The sequence below is a fragment of the Equus caballus genome, chromosome 3 (genome assembly GCF_041296265.1).
Source record: "Equus caballus isolate H_3958 breed thoroughbred chromosome 3, TB-T2T, whole genome shotgun sequence".
Taxonomy (NCBI): Eukaryota; Metazoa; Chordata; class Mammalia; order Perissodactyla; family Equidae; genus Equus; species Equus caballus.
The window spans coordinates 109,760,776-109,782,871 of NC_091686.1; the positions used below are offsets into that span (position 1 = coordinate 109,760,776).

The 22,096-nt window shown below is 39.0% G+C and overlaps 1 protein-coding gene across 2 annotated transcripts in view; it reads right to left on the reverse strand.

The window, feature by feature from the left end:
- Window positions 1-21,076, reverse strand: part of SLIT2 (slit guidance ligand 2) — a 358,526-nt gene extending 337,450 nt beyond the window's left edge. For both annotated transcript variants that reach the window (XM_003364734.5, XM_001498194.7), the window contains exons 1-4: window positions 20,709-21,076; window positions 17,990-18,061; window positions 16,728-16,799; window positions 5,339-5,410 (exon numbers count right to left, since the gene is read on the reverse strand). In XM_003364734.5, coding sequence (XP_003364782.1) covers window positions 5,339-5,410; window positions 16,728-16,799; window positions 17,990-18,061; window positions 20,709-20,887 — 395 coding nt within the window. In that variant the 5' untranslated portion in view covers window positions 20,888-21,076. The remainder of the gene's footprint in view (window positions 1-5,338; window positions 5,411-16,727; window positions 16,800-17,989; window positions 18,062-20,708) is intronic.
- Between the last annotated feature and the right edge of the window lie 1,020 nt (window positions 21,077-22,096).

Sequence of the window (22,096 nt, forward strand, 5' to 3'; positions counted from 1 at the left end):
ATGGATCATTTTGATTTTGTCTATCAAAACCCTTCGATGTTTAGAAAACCTAAGGAGACTAAACATTTAATTAGCCAAGTTATCTCTTAAATTTAATTTGTTCTCCATTATTCATAATGCCTTCCCAGTGTTACTATTTGTTCATTCAAGTTACAAACCCTGAACCCGAGAGAGATTTAATTCAATACATCAAACACTTACTGAGAGCTTTCTAAAGGTCAAGCCTTATAACTAGACCCTGGGAATTTTTTTAAAAATGTTTTTGCAATACATTTATACTAGAATTTATATGCATAATCACAGAAAAAGAAAACTAGGATGATAATAATTGACAAGAAGACTAGTGGTTGTATCTGGGTGGGAGATAATGAATAATATCTACTTCCTCTTTTCTGTTTTTCTGAATTGTCTAAACCTTTCTAATATGAGCATGTGTTAATTTTATAACTATTAACAAACCAAAACAAAAACTAAGGCTCCTTCTATGGGAGTAGGCAAAAGGGAAATAAAGACAGCTGAAATGCATATTTGTTATGCTACACAAATTAATTTTTACCTTAATAAAACAAAAAATTAAATTTTCTCCTAAAAAAGTCCCAATTATTATTATCAAAAACAATTTTGAGAATCTGAGATCCTATCTGACAATTGTGACCTGACCAATCACACTAAGCAGTCAAAATCTACTAGTCTCAGGTAACTAGTCACTAGGCCACATAAAAAGAGCACTTAGCTTTAAAAATACTATATAGGGGCCGGCCCCGTGGCCGAGAGGTTAAATTCACGCACTATGCTTCGGTGGCCCAGGGGTTTCCCAGTTCGAATCCTGGGCACGGACATGGCACTGCTCATCAGGCCACGCTGAGGTGGCGTCCACATGCCACAAGTTAAAGGACCCACAACTAAAATACACAACTATGTACAGGGGGATTTGGGGAGAAAAAGCAAAAGGAAAATAAAAATTAAAAAAAAAAAGATTGGCAACAGTTGTTAGCTCAGGTGCCAATCTTTAAGAAAAAAAAAACACTATTTATAATGTTAGATAATTGAGTGGCAGCAAAGCTCACTGGGGAATAATAAATGCTGCTTGCTTGTGAACCTAAATAAGAAGTTTTTATTCAAAGAAGTAAAGAAAATGAATCACTGGGACCTATATATTTATTTTTGATTGTTAGTTTTGATTTGTTTTAGAAGATACAAGTGAAAAATGAGTTTCTGCAGCAGGCTTTGGATACTTAAGCTTATGTTAGAAGTCTGGGTAAATACAGTAATACTCAAAGAAATAAACTGAAAACCACAAAACAAATATTTATAACCAAACGCCCAACCGCAGTACTACCAATGAAATTCATCTCTAATGAGCCTGGATTAGTAGTTGCAAACTCAAGTCGAAAAGTGTGAATCATTCACTGATAAGTCATCTTTAAGGTTACATTTATCAGGAAGATCTGTATATGCTACCCACAAAGATAACTGCTATGCATAAATTTCAATCAACCATAATTGACCATTTCAAAAGTCACTGAAATCTCCGTCAGTTAACCAGCTCCAGACTGCTCTGAAAATAATTTTCTTCCACTCTTAAACTGATAATAAAAATGCAATCTTGGTTTTGGAGGAGGAGCAAAGGAGAGGATGAAGTATCCACATAAGTTAAGAAAATTATGTACCGTCTCTTTTAACCCTCAACCTATGCCCCTTTCCTTTTCTTTCCTTTCCTTCTACTTACACTTTCCATCTGTCAACAAGTGCTTGTAATTTTATTACACTGTCCTGTAGTTTACGCAGAGTTGGTATTATTTTACAGAGTTCTGTTAATGGACTGGATAAATGGTAATGCTATTTAAACTAGTCTCCTGCTCCAACAAACACAGCTGCAACTGTACTACTATTTCTGAGCAAACATCTTGACCTGAACATGTAGTGCTCTCTCAACCCATCCAAAGAGAAATTGGAGCAGACAGCAAAGGAAAAGCATATTTGGCCGCCAGCAGCAACCAACCGTGTCGAATCATAATTCATATACAGTGTACCCTCTTTTTCTTTATATTACATTTAGAGTCCAAAAAAAAAGCATGTGTGCTTCTTCACCTGGCATCAAATTTTCAGCCAAGAGTCAAATGGTGATTATTCATTACAAAAGTGCAAAGAAAATCTGCATAACGTCTAGTACATCAGACTAGCTTTAATCCAAGCCAACAGTGATAAAAATCAAACATCAGTGTATGAAATATATGCCAAACTAGTAAACTTTTTCATTGGTTATGCATCAGGAAAAAATAGTATTAAAAAAGGGTAAAAGATGCAATAAGCCAGGAAAAGAAATAGAGATACTAATTAGCATTATGCAACAATTTATAAAGAGAAAAGAAATTCTAAATTTGTTTCTTTCGTGAATTCTAGATGTGTATGGCTGTGCTACATTATACAGTAGGGCAACCATGGATCACTTAGTGTATAAGCGACAACCAGTCAAATTCTTTCCCTATCCCAATATATTTTCCTTGTTATTTGTCAAAAATCCTGCATCTTTTGTTCTGTCTCTTGTCCTTTTTGCAAAAGATTCATTTTTAAATGCACATTTTAAGAGACATTTTTGTATGCAGATTTGTGCACATTTTTCCATCTGCCAGAACATTTGTTTCGGGTGAGCTACTAGGCACCTGTATCATATGAAAAAAAATTGAACTTGCAACCTTCCTCTTGGAAATTACACTAGCCAGGCAATCAGCTTCACAAGCTTTTGTTCCTTTAAAGACTGTTAATGGTGGTTGTAATTTAATTAGTGATCACCATCATAAAAAAGTGCTCACATGTAGCTTCTAACTTATGCTCTCAAGAGAAAGCTCAGTGCTAACAATCCACTAACTCTAATTCAGGTGAGACAACAGTGTCTCAACTCAAAAGAAGCTTCTTGATGTGAGGATGCAGAAAAACATTACACCTCTATGTTTCTCTGTGACCCAGTGCCTACATCAGATGTCAAATACCAGTCAGTATTAAACATTAGACCATCAATCTCTAACTTCAGCAACATCGAAGCATTCAAGTCCCTCCTCCAATTAGTCCTGCCAAACAAACAAAATTTTCTCTTATATCACTGCCCAGGGGAAATTCTTTGAGCCAAAAAAGCAAATTATAACTCTGAACATATTTTCCAGCTGTCCATTTTCCTTTTATTTTTTTGCTGCTGAGGAAGATTCACCCTGAGCTGACATCTGTGCCAGTCTTCCTCTATTTCGTATGTGGGTAGCCACCACAGCATGGCTGATGAGTGGGGTAGGTCCACACCCAGGATCTGAACCTGCAAACCCGGGGCGCCAAAGTGGAACATGCAGAACTTAACCACTACACCACAGGGCTGGCTCCCCATTTTCCCATTTTTTAACATTCTTTTAATTTATTAGAAAATGTGGCCTTACAGTTTTATGGGTTCTGTTTCTTTAATTCACTTCTTAAAGATTTCAAGTCTTCTTTCATATGGCAGCTTCATAAAGTTATAAAATCATAACAAAACATAAGAGAAAAATCCCTTGGCCACTATGTGATAGTGTCAAAAAGGGCCAAACGTTGAACAGAATATAATTCACAGAGAGGGGTTTCTGCTCTAGATTACACTGTCTTAAGTTTCCTAAGAAAGCTAATTCAAGTACTTCTAGACTAAAAATCAAACATTCTTGTTTCTCAGAGATAGTGCTGAAGTTACTTCCTACATTTTCCCCTATTCAGTTTAATAACTTTAACTCTAGATGACAGTCATTCCATTTAAATTATATTTTCACAGCTACACAGAAAATGGACAATTTCCCCGACTGGAGTGGACTGCTTTTATATGCACACTATTAGCAAAGTAGTAGTTTCATAGACCTTATTGTATAGTAGCCCTGAAGTCAATTCTTCAAAATCCCCTCAATCACCAAAAATTAAAGCAGATGGAGAATACTATTAAAACCATCCCTGTGGCCCTTCTTGGAAACTAAGCACAAATATTTAAATATGTTTCAATTTATATACATACATCTAATCTTTATAACAGCCTATATGCTATTTCCCTGGTAAAAATAGTCCCTAGAGAATTCTTGTTAAAAACGCAGTCCCTGGGCTTCCTCATTTGATTTTTTTTTTTTTTTCTAATTTACTTCAGTTGAGCCAATTAACCAGCAGGGAACACAAGAAAGAGAAAAAGTACTGCTCAGCGACTTTAGCTATCCTAGAGGAACAGTATCAGGAAAGGTAGACTCTAGAGAGAAGAGCTGGTGTGTTAACTGGCTACACCTCTGCCTACTGGGAAAGTTCTCTCAATAGCCAGTTAAGGGACCTAACAGAGATCCAGGCTACAATTGGGGGAGGGCTGTAGGAGGCTAGCCTTCCTACTTCTGGAATTGATAACAGTACTGAACTGGTAGGCTACAAAGCTTTGGCTATAAAGTCAAGTTCGAAAAAGCAGTCTGTTCACTTTCCCTACAAACTTGAACATATGGGACTTCTCCGTCATCCAGGTGGGGGCCGTGCTGAACAATTTATTCTATATATCCCAACAGCTTTTTCACAACATCCATGAACATCAATAATCATTGCTATTTATTTTCCTAACATTTTGTAGCTTATCTCCCATCTGCACAAAACCAGCCACATGGCTGAAAATCTAATTTTAAAAGCTTTCAAAAAATGTGTTTTCACTATTACCCATTAGGTCAGTGAACAAGCATTCCAGGGAGGACAAACCAATTCTGCCTAAAATTCACATTATGCTCCTTCCAAAGAAGCACTTCCGCTAACAGCCTATGACGTATTTGATATGAAACCCTTATAGTCACTCATATTGCAGAGTTTGGAATTCTGGCCTTGAAAGAAACATTTAAGAGAAAATTTACAGCCCTCTTTAAATGCCTTATAATAATATTTCCAGACTAATAAACACTACTCAAGTACAGAGACAATATCAAAAAAGCTGATGTTAAGAACCTCAACTTTACAAGAAAACACTGCCAACTTCCTCTAAGGAGGAAGTACAGTGGCAATTTTTCCCATCATAACTTAATAAAAGCCTCCATAAAGAAGTAAGGTAAATCTCCTGATCATCACATGACCGAAAAAGGATAATATTACAATAACACATACATAAACCACTAAATGCCAACCAAATAAAGCAACTGGAGCCACTGGAAAACCAATCACACATTTCCATAAGAAAAAAACAGGAAAGAAAGGCAAACTTTTAATCCATTAATCTATTGGTGAAGAGATTCCAAAAAAGCACAAGGAAACAGATCCAAAATACATTTAATAAAACACAAGGTACTACCCAAAGCAACAATAGCTATTTCTGTCTACTTACAGCCTGTATAGCTTCGAAGTCCCAAGAAACAGCAACTCAGGAAACAGCTGAAGGTGATTTCTGTTTAAACGCCTTTTGAGAAAAACAAAAACAAAGCGTACGTTACATAGAAAATACCCAACAATGACACTGTGATTTGGTACTGTCATGCCTCATCCTGTATTTCAGGAAAGAAAGAAATGACATTCAAGAGAATTCAAGCATTGCGAATCAAAAGTTGGTTACACCTTTTGTTACATGACTCTTTAAAGCAATTTTCCATTATGCTTACTCAGATGACGATTACTGAGGCCTAACCTCTAAATTCACATCCCGTGCACCATCAGTCAATGAAAAAGGGTTTCTTGACTCAGGCTCTGGTGTCTAGGTTAGCATACAGCAGAAATACCACAGTAAACAGTACCCTAAAATAATTCCTACACTGTCCCAAATGACCTAAATTTTCAGCCAAGGCACTGTGGGGAGATGGAACTTTCAATTTTGTTAGCTTTCCATTTAGTTTCAGAAAAAAATGTGTGAGAAAGTGTCAGCGTGATTTGTCCCTATAGGCAACATCAGAAGAAAACCAACAAAGTTCAAACTATAACCCACAGTGCTCGACCCTTAACTGAATTTAAGTTATAACTAACAGCAGTGGCAAAAATGTTTAAATCATGTTTTTTAAATGTTTAACTGATATTGGAATGTTTTAAATTTTTTATAAAAGAATTTGATTTCAACTCTAATACAATTTAAGCCCCAATGCTATGTAACTAAGTTCTTTTGAACTGTGCACACTTGCCAGAACTGAGGTACTAATATCCTGATCCTGTTCATTTTAAGTATATAATTTAACATTTCAGTAAAAATAAATGTCTATCTCTCTGCTTTTCCCAAATTTAAAGAAAATGATGACAAGCTGATGCAACAAGGCAGGCTTAAATGATTTCCAAGTGCTATAGCTTTAGAGGAGAGTAAGGAGGCCCAGAAAGTAATGGCACACTGAAGAAATGGGAAATATTTCTTAAATCTTAAGGAGAAATGTTAAGGGGACAGGAAAAGAGGGCATAGCACTCTTGACCTATTTAAATGGTCATCAGGTAGAAGGAGAGTTACACTTATTTAGTCTCTAGAGGTTAGAAATGGCACTAATGATTATAACTCTTTTTTTTAGAGGCTTCTTTTTTTTTTTTTTTTGGAGGAAGATTAGCCCTGAGCTAACATCTGCTGCCAATCCTCCTCCTTTTGCTGAAGAAGACTGGCCCTGAGCTAACATCCATGCCCATCTTCCTCTACTTTGTATGTGGGACGCCTACTACAGCATGGCTTTTGCCATGTCCGTACCCGGGATCTTAACCAGTGAACAACGGGCTGCCGAGAAGCGGAATGTGTAAATTTAACCACTGCGTCACCAGGCCAGCCCCTGATTATAACTCTTAAGAAAGTAGATCATAAGGAAGACCTTTCTAAGAATTTGAGATATGAAGAAATGGAATGATCTTCCTTGAGAAAGTCTCTACCTCACATCCCACATATACCCAAGCAGAGGTATGTTTTGTTTTGTTTTGTTTTCCTGCATAGGATGTAATAAAAAGAAATCCTGCAAAAGCTGAAAAATTGGAGCAGGTGAATTTCAGAATTTCTTCCAACTCTAAAATGCTACAAGGCAATGATGGTAACTATAACTTTTGTTACCTAACATATTATGAAGAAGTTGGTCACCACAGCAGCATTCTCAGCACTTAATAAAATGGATACTCATAAAAAAGTCTGCCAACACAATTAGGGGAAAATAGTAAAATTAGTGGCGAATGGGTGGACTTCCCACTTACACTAATTTTTATGAATAAAGCACATAACAAGGTTAAATTTAAAGTGAAACCAAAATCTTTCATTTATTTATTTTTTCTCTCTTGGGCATGATTCTGAGGAAGGAGTACTTTCAGAGCTGTTAGTATACAGTTTTGATAAATATAACTTAATTATGACCTTGTTATATGTGTCTCTCAAAAAACAGATTACAAATATTCACAATAGTGGTAATGAGAAACACTTTCTAGGGAAACAACCACTCTTGGAAAGACCCCCATTGTCCAAATTGCCAATCCTGATTTCTTAAATGGCAGAGACAGGCTTTCATAGTCTGATCCAAACCACCGGACTCACAAGTATCACCCCTGAGTCTCCAGCCACAGCAAGCACGCTGGTTCAGCCCCCAGCTCCTGCAGAGGCAGCTCTCTGTGTACAGGGCTCTCCTTGTCTCCAAATGGTACTTTCTCACATCCTCCATGGAACTTGCATTCATTCTTCAGAACAATCTCCCAATTTCCCTGCATCGAGTTAGCTCCTCCCTTGGCTGTGTCCCCATATCCCCATGGCACTTGATAAATAAGAGTGCCTCACAGTGTATTATATTTATTCACGTACTGATCTGTTTCCCACTAGGCTGTAAGCTCTTCAAGTGTAAAGATCAGGTCTTTGTATTCCCTCCCTCTTCCCTGGCACTTAGTAGGTTCTTAGCAAATGTTGAATGAGAACAGACTGTTCTCTTTGCATTTTGATATAGCTCAGCAAAACCCTAGCATATGCATTTTATATTTAGAGAACCTTCTTCTGTCATGTTCTCTGAGATAACTGCCTTAGGTTTCTTCCTTCCTTCCTTTCTTTCTTTCTTTCTTTGTGGGGAAGATTGGCCCTAGCTAATATCTGTTGCCAATCTTCCTCTTTTTACTAGAGAAAGATTGTCCCTGAGCTAACATCTGTGCCAATCTTCTTCTATTTTGTATGTGGGACACTATCACAGCATGGCTTGATGAGCAATGCTAGGGATCCAACCCACGAACCCAGGTCCACCAAATCAGAGCGTGTAAATTTAACCACTACATCACCGGGCTGGCCCCTGCCTTAGTTTTTATGCCACTCTCCAGCTATACAAAGTCCTGCCACCAAACCTGCTTTCAGGAGCCCTATACAGCAATTACCTCCTTTCCTTCCCATCAAACTCCTTCCTCTCTGCCATTCTCAACATCTTCTGGAATTTGGAAGGAACTCACTATGTTGAAACTAATTCAGATATCTAAGTGACTGAGAGCTGCTACTAGATTTCTTGTTAATGGGTCTAATCAACAGAACCCCATATTGTGAGAAAGCAGATGTTTCAGATTGGGTGCAAGAAGTGTCTTTTTATCAATTATTATTTTCATATTCCTAGTAGTTCTTAATTCACTCCAAGAATAATAGCTAACATATATTAAGCTTACTACGTGATGGTCACTGTTCTGGGAGGTTTACATCAATTATCACATGCATTCTCCAGAACAACCTCGTGAGTAGGTATCATTGTTACTGCTGTTTTGGAGGGAGACACACAGCTCATAGAAAGTACAGCTAGAACCTGAATTCAGGTGGGGTGACTCCAGAACATACACTCTGAATCATTCTGCTCAAAAAGGAATCTAAACGTTCCTAAACACTTCACGATAATGTAATGCTGACATTTTTCTTTTTACCAATCTTTCCTTGGGAAAAACATAGTTTTATATGGCCTATTTCATAAGCATCTATGATTGAACTACCTGAAAATAAACCACCAAATTTTACAAAAACTAGCTCTATGTTCAGCTTACTGTTTTAAAGATCTATTTAAAATACTTGAAATTGAAGGAAAAATGAAAATAAATATAAAATATTTTTCTCTGAATTGAAATGGCTTGTCATTATTTCATGAAAAATATTATGAACGATCCTAATATGTCTAAACCAACCATGCATATAAGACAAGGCAGTACCATACAAAAAAAGGGCAGATAATAGGTGATACGGTAACATGCATAGAAAAAAAGCATAACTTAAAAAGAGTATAAATACACTTTTGATTTCCGTTTTTCTATTCTTTCTTCCATCAGTACTAAGAATAAATAGAAATATAAAACATTAAAATAAAAAGTGAAACTCTTCCAAAATATTCCTTGAAGGAAAAAATGTAAAAGCTGAGGTTCTTGTACAGTGACCAGAAATCAAATCTTTAAAGTAAAGAGGATTTTTTTTAAATCCAGAATTACTTTAAAGACTATTAAGGTGCATAACAATTTCTAAATAGAGGTGGGAAAAAAGTAACCTAGCTTCTTCTAATGCCACAGAATACTTCTTAGTGGCTTGACGCTGATAATATCATAATAGCTCTAATGGAAATGAGTATTCAAAAGTCAAAATCTGAAGGTCCCAGAACAGGAAAACAGCATGTCATGAATTAAGGGTATCTCAGAGGAGGATTTATGGGGGCCAGCATAAATGAGCTCCATTAAGCAGACCAGGTGGGTCAATTACCTATTGTTCCCAGCAAGTACACTCAATTGCATCAAAAGAGAGAGAACAGAGATTTAGTGAGATCAGCTCTTGTGTCATCACCAGCTACATGGAATCTGCCCACAAGATCTCAGGCTGATTGAGAATTCTCTGGGTGGTAATTCATGTTTTCAGAAAGGTGTGTTATGTGTGTCTCTGAAACACTTAGGGCAAAGATGAAAGAGATCCCAGTAACTGTTTCCTTTGGGCTACAGGCTATCTTTGTGCATGACCTTCAGTGGGGTGAATGATCTTTCTGTATCTCACAAAACATCACTGGCCTCTGAAGTGCTGATTCTTAACAACCTCAATTTGAAGGGCAGCCTGAGCATTCTTGACAAGCATTGTTTCAAATTATTATCTCCTAGCTGTTCTTGTGATTCATCCATTGATAAAGGTTATAATCTCTTATGTTTTTCAACTTTCCCCTCAATTTAATGAATATTTGCAACCTTCACCCCAATCCAAGATGTTAAATGAAAACAATTTTACCAAAGCCAGTGAAAAATTTGTGCCTCCTATTTACCTGTCATTATAAATGTAAGGTATTTTAGCAGTGTGCCTGGTCTGTACTAAGTATTCAATAAATGCTGTCTTAACGAGTCTATCATTCACAATCTCCTATTTCTCATACATAAATGCCCTTTTCTTGGGTCAATTTCCACTTGTTTTTTTTAAAAAATGGTTTTATTCTAACATTTTTAAAGCAAAGATTTTAACATTTATGTAGTTTTAGATGAATGAAATAAAGTTTATATTTTCAGCAGTGATATCAATAATTTCATCCTTTATATTCCATGCTGGAGAGATAAAAACCTATTAGGAAAAATGTTGCTTCTTCCTCACTCCCCTTACTTCTTGGTATTTCTCTATATATTCAGAGCAATTATAAAAAAATACTCTGAAACAAAACTTGAAGGAGGTTTCGTACGTTCTTCACATCTCTTCTATTAATCATATGCTATTATAAGGAGAAAATCAGAATTAAATTGATCATAAATATGAATGTATAAATGTCAAATTTATTATTTACACATTTTATTAGATCAATAAAATAATTCCTAAACTGAGCTTTTGAAAAATAAGAGATGCTGAAATGCATAATAATAAAGTGCTAACTATGTGCCAAACATTGTGTGAAACTGTACATTATCTTACTTAAATCACGTACTGCCACTATTTGATATAATAATTAGCTCTGTTCTAAACATGAAGAAACTGAAGTTTTTAAGGACAAAGCAACTTGACCAAGATCTTACAGTGTAATTGAAATCAAGTGCCTTCTGATGTCACTCTTATCTACTGTTTCTGATTTTAAAAGGGAGGATAGGAGTTTGTATCTGTTTAGAAAACATAATCAACAGTACAACCAATGAGTATTTGCCACGTTCCACAGGAGACAAGGCAACAGCATATAAAATTACAAAGTGCCTAAGAGAGGGGAATCTAGGTTATCTGCACCCTGTGCTCCCTACCAGAACCTGGAAGTGCAGCACATAGCAGGAGCACCAGAACCTTCCACCTGCAGCCAGAGTAGATGGATGCTACACAAAAAGGACAATCAAATAATCTTTTGTTAAATGTTACCTTAAAGCAATATTCCAATGTATTAACGCCAAATCAGCCCTGCTTTTACCAAACTTTCATTCTGAAAGCGTTTTCACCGATATTCCTTCCAGTCCAGCAGATATAAATTGCTTTGAAGAAAGATAAGATAGATAGATAGATAGATAGATAAATGTCCAAGCAGAAAAGTCTTTCATTTCACGTAAAGTTGTGAAATTCAGTCTAGAAGGCATAATTCAAGCAGAAAGGTATCCAACAGGAATGAAAGACAGGATTCAATGTAAAATATTTGACATTCGCAGCTTCCACAAATACATTGTAACAGTGCAAACTAAACTACTCATTTCAAGGGGAGGTATAAAGGACACAGCATCCAGCAAACACTGTCACAAAGGATGAGCCCAAAACAGATGTGGGAAAAATAAACAGCCTTGCTGCTTCAGAATTTATAAAACGATCCACAAAGAGCAAACACGCCTTCTCACCACTGTTCAACTTCGAGGCCCATAAAAAACGGTGCATGAGAAACCCTCTCTGATGGATTCACTGTTCTGCTAAACTTCTAAGAGTGCACATGCATGAAAGCCTTACATGACCACAGTCAGTAAATGTAATTTAAAATAGTTCAATATCACTTATAAGCAGATGGGAACAATTGAAATTCAATGGATATCACAGATTAAGTGATATATACTTGGTCATCTACAGCATTTTTATCTCACGCAATCTACATACTTGGCTTCTGTTACTAAGTTTGATATGTTCTTTAAAGAGCCTTTCCCAAGAAAACAACTAGTGATCTTAAACTTGGGTGTAAAGATGCCAGAGAACAATTCTTCTGAGCTTGCATTCTTTTCCAAGGAGATTAGCACTGTTAGTTTGTTCTTACTTTACGAAAAGGAATGTTATGTGTTGCCTATAAACTTGTAGGATTAGTCAGAAGAGGGATTCGCCACATCCTTGACGAACAGGGGATAAGTGGTACTTTCCTTCAGACCTGTTCCACAACATATTCTCTACTTGAACTCATGGGTAGCGACCTACAACACAAATCCTCAAGCACTATAGTACCTCAGCCTCACACTGGCTGTCACATGCTTACGAATGGTGTGTGCATGCAGGAAAATGAAGTCAGCACTATCTTACAAAACAATTAATGCGCCTTCTAGATGTCTTTTCATGAGAGTGAGGTACTTAGTCAAATTTAGGCTCCACTGTAAAGGGATTTAGACTTTTCTAAATTAAAATGAGTATTTTCTTTACAGCAACTTGGTAGAAACTTTAAGAGAGCTAAGTGAACAGGTTTATTTTCCAGGCTTCATCATAATAATATTTCAGGACTCATTTTTCAAGCAAAAGTGAATATCAAATGACAAAGTTAGTATGAAAAATTAATTTCAAATGCAAAGATACTAAAACTTAGAGAGTTTAAGGCAATATTTATCTTAAAAGAACACTTTTATGTGTTATTGATAGGAATAACAGTCCAAGCCCATGTCTTTATCACTTCTTCAGTGTCCTTGTGATAAGGGTATAATTGTAAAGTTAATGCAAAGCCTAATACTCAAGATAATCTATGGTATGCTATCAGTTCTCATTAACATAAGTTAGGCATGTAAGCATTTAAGCTTGCACATGAGCATTTCATTTCATTTAGGACAAAATGTTCTACAATTTTTTTGACAACCCTAAAAAATTTCAAAAACTTTCTCATACTTTTGCATCTGTGTTATCAAGAACTTGTAAAAGCCAATGATTTCCACTACTAAAACCCTGAAGTGGCCTGGATCTCCTTAAAAGGCCATAAAATAGAACTTTAATGACTGCAGCATAATCCTATAAACTGTGAGTGAACAACAGAACTTTATACCAGCCCACAAAAGTCCTGAGTCCCAATGTGACATTTTTTAACCCTCTAAGACATTATGCATCAGCCAAGAAATACCTTGAATTAATAATTTTGCATAGATCTTTTATTGCAGATATACACAGGTACCTTCTGTGACGTATTAAAAAAAGAAGCATACTTCCTAAATGTTCCAGTTTTTTACTGCAGCTTATTTGTAGTTTGTTTTTCCTTAATTAATTTCCATTGAATTAACTAGTCATTTAACTACCTTAGATTTCTTTTGAACTTTTTGATTAAACAATATGAGACCTGCTAATACAATCGACATGAGGCACATTCTCAAGGCTTCATTTTCATCCCAGATAAGCAGGTACTACTGGCATCACAGCATCCATGGAAATCTGCCACTGCACATGTTAGGTCTGGGAGTACAGGAGTAAACTGTCAAAACAGGAAGTAATGTGTGCTCACAGTGTGTACAAGTGATAAAACTTAATCCTTTCACAGTGATTCATAACCACACTCTGACGATGAGCATATCATCTGATGTTGTTTTCTATACAACAGAAAGAAGGCAGAGAGGGGAGACGGAAGGGGGCAGGTAGTCAGACTGGGAAGGAAGAAAGGAAGGAAAATGGGGGGATTTTAATACCCAACTACTTCTTGACATTTTGACCGATAACCTTGTATTTCATCGATTCTTTAAAGTGGAAAAAAATCTTTCTTTTGTAGCTATAATGCTGTGATTCACACATAACGACTTTCTCGTCCCATGCTAAAATTAAATTCAACTAACAACATGATCCTGTTTCTTATCGATTAAAAGTTGGATTTCTAAAAAGGCACCGATCTTATCTTCTGTTTTCAGATTTGTCTTCTATCCCTAGATCAAGTTAAAACTCTATCAACATAAAATAAAAAGAAAAACCATAATTTTGAAATACTCACAAACATCATTGGGAATTGCTTTGATTTTATCATTTTAAAATGAAAAAAACTTAGTAATAAATTACACACAAAATTAATGTTTTATTTTTGTTCTTCACACAAAGGATGAAAATTAAGTTATTATAATTCTGTATGAATGGCATTTACAACATAAACCTGCATTTATACACCTTTTCATAATTTAGAGTTTGAATTTAAAAATTCACATGTAAATTGCTAAAAACCATATAAACTCACACAACACATAATTATTTAAAAGTTAGTTCATTGATTACTTCCTGTTTCTTACATTGTCTCTTGAAGCTTTTTGGGGAGAGAAAGGCAATTTTTGTGATGTTAATGACACCACCTACTAAAATAAGAACATACACCACAGGCCATAGTAATTTGATTATGGAACTCTCTGGGTAGCTTTTTTATTTTTACTTTTTAAACAATATGCTGAACAAAATTTAAAATAGTTTGTTTCACAATAAGCTGAATGCATTCTTTAGCAAAACTGCCTTGCCATTTAATGTATTTAAAAAAAAAATAAATATTTGAAAAGTGTATCCACAGTGTTCCTAAGAAATGGTTTTGAATTCCAGAGTCCCAAGGAGATGAATTGGCTGTCAGATAACAATGTGCTTCCATCAGATGGACTTGGCAGTTGTAAACAAAAGGAATTTTCTCAGCTTTTCCTCACAAATATGAAATATTTGCTCTCAGCCAACAGCTGGGGTGATTTAAAGAAGTCCTGCATATATATTAGTTTTCATTCGAAATTACAAATCTTCCTCCCACTCGGAAACATCTGACTGCATCTTAGTAGAACAGAAAATTGTTTTGAGATGAAGTGACATTCCCAGAGGAAGTAAAAGGCAAAAAATAGAACCTACTTACAACTCTAATCAAATTTCAGATCTTAAGGCATCTGGTTAATAATTTTTAGGAAAAGTTAATTTATTCATGATGAAAGTTCAAATGATACTCCAAGGTGGTTTGAAAAGTAATGAGTAAGTTTGTTTTGTTCTAGTGCTTCTGATAATATTTAAAACTATAATATAACCAGAATAGAGACTGCACGAAAAGCCACTGAAATTCCTTCAATGATTTGAAAGTTATTTAAGAAACAAAATATATATGTGTTTCCATATGATAACTAAAAGTTATTCATGGAAAAGCTTTTAACGTTTAAATGATAATTTTAAATTATCTATTCATCTTACCAAACATTGAAACTGCAATGATATTATTTTTTTAAAGGGATAAGCTAAAACTACTTTTGCAAGGTACTCACTAGGAGTTAACTATTCATGAAAGCCTATGAAAGAGAGAAAAGAATAAATACTTTCAGAGTATTTTTATATACTAAGAGATAGGCTGTGAACTTATGAACTTTGTTATGAACTTAACCAAATGTTTTGCCTGTTTTTAGCCCCTCCAAAAACTAGCTTGAAGTAGTGATTTTAAATTTATTTTGAATTACACAATTTTATTTCCTATATTGCAACATTTAGCATGGACAAAATTTCACAGTAAAATAAATTAGACATCTCTGTGTTTAATTTTACTTGAAGTCATAAAAATGTAGCCTATATATTTACAAATATCTTAGAAGTTGGCAAGCTGTTTTTCTACAGCTTGTTACAGACAATTACACAGAATGAACTTCCACCCTCGGGCCCAGTGAATCAGAATATGTGTATGCCTAAAATGAACTTCATATTTCATTATTCTAAATAAAACTTTATTTTTACCTAAAATGCCTATTAAAACAGCCACGGAAAGTTATTAAAATAATTGTTGCTGCTTTTAATAGAGTTGTTATCTGCCCTTAAAATGCAAACCTATTAAACTTGAATTATCAAGACATATGAGATATGGAATGCATATTTCAAATTACAAAGTGTGCAATTTATCCTAATTATTTCAGACAGAAGTTTTGTCTTTTGTAGACATATACACTGTAGACATAAGATAATAATAGCCTGAAGTAATGTATATCAACTCATAAGATTTTGTGTCTGAAAAATTAAAAATATATTTTAAAGTCTGCAGTCCATATTTGATCTTCTTGGAAAAAAAGAATTCATGTTAAAATGACCATGCTTTGATTACATAATTCTTACTTGTATTCCTACTAATCTTTAAACTCCTTTCCAGCAGAAGTATGAGAAAGCTTCTATAAAATAATGAAGTAAAACTGTGAATAGCAGTTATTAACAATGTCCACCATAAGTGTTAAATATCAGAAAGCAAATCTTGATCACTAAGAATTTAAAACACTTCTTCAGAGTCACTAATGACACACAAAGCAACAGAATGGAAATTAAAATCACTATTAGCAAAACTTTTCTTTTCCATAATGAAACATAAATGAAAATAAAATTACCAGCTTTCTTCCCACATAAGCAAAGAAAACAAATTAGATGAATAGTAAGAAAAATACGCACATCACCAAGTATCAAAGCAATGGTTTTCAAGGAAGTAAATGGTTCAGGAAAATAATTCTGTATTTTGGAACTTTATTACAGTTAGTACTATTTTTGCAAAACTTCTACAGTTTCTAATTGTAAATTAGTCTGAAAACCATTTATTCAACCTCTTGTTTCTGTAAACTTTCAAAGAGTAAGACATGAAATTGAAAACATGGTCCTTGAAATTCAAGTATTTTTAAAAATACAGTTATGTCGTCATAAGTTTGGAAGTGAAAACACTTACAGTCTCTCCAGTTCTTTAAGATCCTGGAATGCTCCTCTTTCAATGGTGGTAATCTTATTCTCCATAAGCTGACTGAAATGCAAAGTATAACAGGAGTCTTAATGTTACCACTCACCATCTGAGTAAGTTTCAATTCAGCAACTGAAACCGTGCAACCTCTTTCCCTTATAAAGTTAAATATTGGTCTGCTTTGAGATTCAATATCAAACTTAATGATGATATATGGAATAGGGAGGAGAAATAGCACTGATATCATAAAACTTTCATAGAAAATACTAATGCAGTTTCTCACAAAATTTACTATCAAAACTAAACCTTAAACTACAGCATATCCTGAAGAGCAGTACATGACACTGCAGCTTTGAAGGCTGTTTTTGGTAAACTGATTTTCAAGTGAGTCCTTAACTGAATGAATCAATATACTGTAATTCATCATACACATACTTCAATTAACTTACAGATATACATCAGAAATTGGAAGAATTCATAATCGCCAAAATGTGTCTTTTAAAATATGAACACAACACACAATGATCAAAACTATATGTTCACTACAATGTAAATATTTACAAATCTGTGCATAAAAACAATTTTACATTACTTTGAATCTCAAATGATGACTCACCCAGAACTAATTTAACCCACTAATTAAAGAAGTAATCATACTGCAACAAGTTTATAAAAGCTACAAAGATATAAAATACAGGAAACAATTCAAAATATGATCACTGTATTTTTATAGAGAAATATTTCCCACCAAAAACTCTGTGAAAAGCTGGCTTACTTGACTTTAATGTTAGAAATTATATCTATATAAGTTTTATATATCTATATAAGTGTTATTTCCTAGAATAGTCTGAACATTTTTATATTAGTAATAATAAAATGCAGACCCACTTAAATTCTTTCTAGTTAATCTCAAATCCTAAAAGTGTATCAAATGTCTCACATTACTTATTCATATTGTGAAAGCAATTATTCTACACTTTTATAAGCATAAGGCACTTAGAGTATGGTATAGCAAACACTTGAGGTCATTTCTGTAATATTGTTTCCATGGCCTGCATCCAACCTTAAAATAAAAGTCTGTGTTTTTATTAAAAGTTGTAGTACAATGATAAACAAAAAGAAGGAAACCAAGACCTTTTAAAGTTTTATGTGTCTGTCTGTCCTTGGGACAGTTTTTAAAACTGAGACCAGTAACGATTCAAAACATGCAAAAAACAAAAGAAACAAAAGAAAACACAGAAGAACATACTTACAGAACTCTTAAGTGTCGAAGACCAGCAAAATCTGTCTTGGTAATCCGTGTGATGTTATTTCCATTCAAATCCCTAAGAGAAAACAAGTAAGAAAATGAAAGTTCCATTTTATTTCTATCAATATCTGGCTAAACAAAGAAAAATGTAAACTAAATAAGAACTTTAAGATTAAAGATCAGTTCCAATTACTAACATAGTTTACAAAGTAAAAGAGAAGAAAGCAACTTTTGAAACACATTTTATAAAATGATTCTTAATATGTTTAGCGTCCACACTTGCTGGCATATGACAAGAAAATGAAGTGATTATGTTACCACGAAAAGTTCTCTTTTGTGTGTGTATAGGAGTGTTTTCAATTTTTGCTTTTAGAAGGATGTCTATTAATTTCACAGGTATTCTGCTATTAACCATTATTGTTAGGCACATACACTCCCAAAAAGTTCCCTTCAGCAAGTCAGATGAACAATTTTCTAATACTCTTCAGGAAGAAATTTGAAAAATTCAGAACCCTAACCTTAGGTGGCACGGTGACTAAACTTCCTAAGGCAAAGAAAAAAGTTAGCGTGCCATCAAAAGAACGGCACATCAAAGACTTGCATTTATAGGCATTTACCTTCTAACAATTCTATGTTTGTATGAAAACTAAACTCTTCATTTGCAGCTCAGGGCCCCCCGCTGTGACTGTAAAGTGAAAACTACTAGCAGGGGCAATAATGGAAATAGTATTCAGTCCCTGACATTTTTGTTCAGATTTCAGCACCACGTTTCCTCCAAGTCACAACCCCTTCTCTGGCATCTTAGGTCAAGATCTAAACTTGCCCTGGTTCCAATCATTTCAAGTAAAACCAGGCTTTGCTGTGGTTTCAATGTTCTCCTTCATAGAAGTAAGTTTTCTCTTACCTTGCCTTTGAAACATCATGTTTGAAATCTGTATTTAATGTGTTTATTTCGTCAATGATAGAATTTTATAAGCCAGCACTGAGTAAACTATGTTCTGAAAACTCTTTATAGATCCCTCAGAGGAAAAAAAAATTTTCAAGGACCTGGAACTCAATTGCTATTTCGTCCCGAGTGCATTCCCTTTTTGTTGAGTAAGACGTATTAGTGCTTAAACTTTCGACTGTTCGGAATGGCATAAAATGACAAGTGCTAGGACAGAATTCTGCATTGCCTTATCCCCAACCCACTGTCGGTGCTGAGCAAAGACCCGTCAAGTTGTTGCTACAATTGTTGGGGTCTTTCACTGGCTATTTGATGTAACGTAAATCCCTACCCCCCACCCCAGACAAACGTGGGGGATCACGTTTTGACAAGACGCCCTTGATAGGGCCCCAGCTTTCCCAGGGCTGAGGGAGAAGAGCGAGGAGGAGTTGGGGGCGGCTCAGTTAGGTTGGGGGTGGCGGAGCCATTTGCAAAGGAAGAAAGGGCCCAACTTCTGGCCTTCAAACTGAGGCCGAGGGAAATGGGTTGGATAAGAAGGACGACTCCAGGCGCTGCGGGCCGCGCGGGTATAGACTTGCGGGTCCGAGCCGGTCCTCTCCGCTGCCGCAACCCTCGCCCCGCGGGGGCGCAGAAGCCCGCGCCCTCCGGGCCCGGCGCAGCGGCTAGGGGAGCGCGCCCGGGGCGCTCGCTCGGGCCGCACGGGCGGCGGCCTCGGCGCTCACAAAGAGCGCGGCCTCCGGGCTCCGCTTCCCTGCGCTCGGGAAGCGCCCCTCCAGGAGCGCGTGGGCCGTCAGCGCCGGGCGGCGCTGACTTCTTCATTAGACACTCGCAGAGACAGGGAGGCGGGGATGTCTTCGGGCAGCAGAGCGCGAAGAGGGAAGGAAAGGAAGCTGCTGCCACGTGAAGGGGCGCAAAAACTGCCAGGAAGGTGGACGGGGGCGTTGGGGCTCTGCAGGAAGGGCCGGAGGGGGCAGCCGAGGGCCGCGGGGTCGTCGAAGCAGTCAGATCCGACTCAGCGAGTTGCGGTTGAGAGCCAGCCCTAACTTCGCCTAGACGTTGGGAAGCAGTCCTCCGCATTCGCCCACTCGGACAGGTCCCTTGGGGCCCGCCGCCGCCGCCGCCTCCCCGGGGAAGTGGGGGGCGGGGGGCTGTGTGCGAGCTGCCGCCACCCTGGGGCATCCTTCCCTCCACGGCCTGGAGAAGCGCCCCTGGGCGGACCGAGCCGCCCAAGACCCCTTCTCCCCTCCCTCCGGCCCCACGAGAGCGACACAAAGCCGGGGAGCGGAGGTTTCTCTCTTTTGAGTGCCCCCTCAACCCCCGCGCCCCCGCGCCACCCCGCGGCGCCTAGAGCGGGGATTCAGCCGTGCAACCGATCCGCGAGGGTTGGCAACCGCAAGGTGACTCCGTGTATGGAGTCTGGGAACAAAGTCAGTCTGCCCTGCTCCGCGCATCCACGAGTACTTGTCCCCATCTCCCTGGCTTCCCACCCCAGAGAAGTCGCCCTCGCGGGGTGCGAGCGGCGGGACGAGGGCGGGAGGCAGGGACCAAGTGCAGCTGCCAGCGGGCCCGCCCCTCCTGGGTAGTGGCCCCTCCCTGGGCAGCGCCCTCCCGTCCTTCGCCCTCCCAGAGAGTTCAAGCCCAGGATGTGCGTGCAGGAGAGCTGGGGAGGGCTGCCCCAGGCGCAGGTCCCTGTGCCGCTTCATCTCTCCAGCCTCGAAGCACTGGGTGCGCGACCCCGATGGGGGAGGGGGGAGAGGGAGGAATAACCCATACTCACAGTCTCTCGGTGTTGCGGGGGATATTCCTGGGCACGCTGCGCAGCGCCAGCCCGTGACAGTCCACTGTGCTGCCCGAGCAGGAGCACTGCGCCGGACACGCCTGCGGTGCCACCTCGTTCAGGATCGCCAACATTAACCCCAGCGACAGGGACAGCGTCTGCCAGCCGTCGCCGCGCATCTTCCCCCGCCGCCTCCTCGCTCGCGGGCGCCGGGGGTTCCTCTTTAGCTCGTTGCTCCGTGCGAACCGCGCTGTGTCTTCAGGCCCAGTGCCTGGCGAGGGGCTAGCAACCCAGAGTGTCCGAGTAAATGTGCACAAATAGGGAAGTAACAGTAATAATGGTCAGGGCAGCAGAGCTGACACAGGTACACGCCTCCCACCTCCCCCCGACCCTCCTCCAGCAAGTCAGGCGCTCCTCGGGCAACTTTAGGTCCTGAAGATCAACCGGCCTGGCCAAGGCTCCACGGAGACCCCAGAGCAGCCGGGAGGAGATCACGCGTCGTCTGTCTCACAAAGATCAACTTGGCGGTAAAAGAGCTGGGGCTCCCAACGGCCGTGAAGATGCGGGGGCCGGTTGCAAGGGGAAAGTGGGTGCTCCGATTCCAGTGGGGACGGTACGAGAAAGCAGAGGGGTGCTCAAGAGAAATGGTGGCCTCGATCAAAGTGGGCTCTCCGAAGCTAGAAGGCGCAGGAGCCTCGCGGGCCCGGAGCGGAGCGCGCCGGACGACTGAGCATGGCGCGCGGGGGCGCACGGGGCGGGCGCGCAGCCCGGGGGGCGCGGGGCGGCGCTGCGGGGCTCCCGGAGCAGCTCACTCACGCGGCCTCCCCCCAGCCTGCGGCTCCTCCGCAGCCAGGACCGGTCCTCGCCGTCTCCCGACAGCCAAGGGCGGTTTGCAAACACACATGCACTTCGCTGAAGGATGTCTCGGCAATCTCGCCTCCCGCCGGGCGTCCTTGGCGACGCTCCGCACCAGGGCCTTCCCCGAGGTCACGCAGGAAAAACAAAAGGGCAATCGGGCCGCCGCAGCCGGCAGGAATATCCACTAGTCACGACCCTGGCAGAGGAAATCCAAGAGGCCAAGTTGAGGACGAGAGCTCCTGCGAGGACTGAGTGGGGTCTGGCTGGCAGACAGGCCGGAAGGAGTGGAAAGGCCAAGGTGGAGGGGTCTGCTTCCTGGGTCCTGCCCGGGTGTCCTGGGCGGTGGCGAGGTGGCAGTTGGGCCGGTGGGATCCGCTCCTCCGAGGAGAGCCAAGAGGCAGCTGAATGGCAGTCCTGTGTGCGTGTGCGCGCGGGGGTCAGCCCCTCTCGTCTCCCGGATACGCTGCAGCTCCGCAGCAGACACCTGATGGCAAAGGTGGAAGAAACCAGAGCGGGCTCCTGGGCGGCCG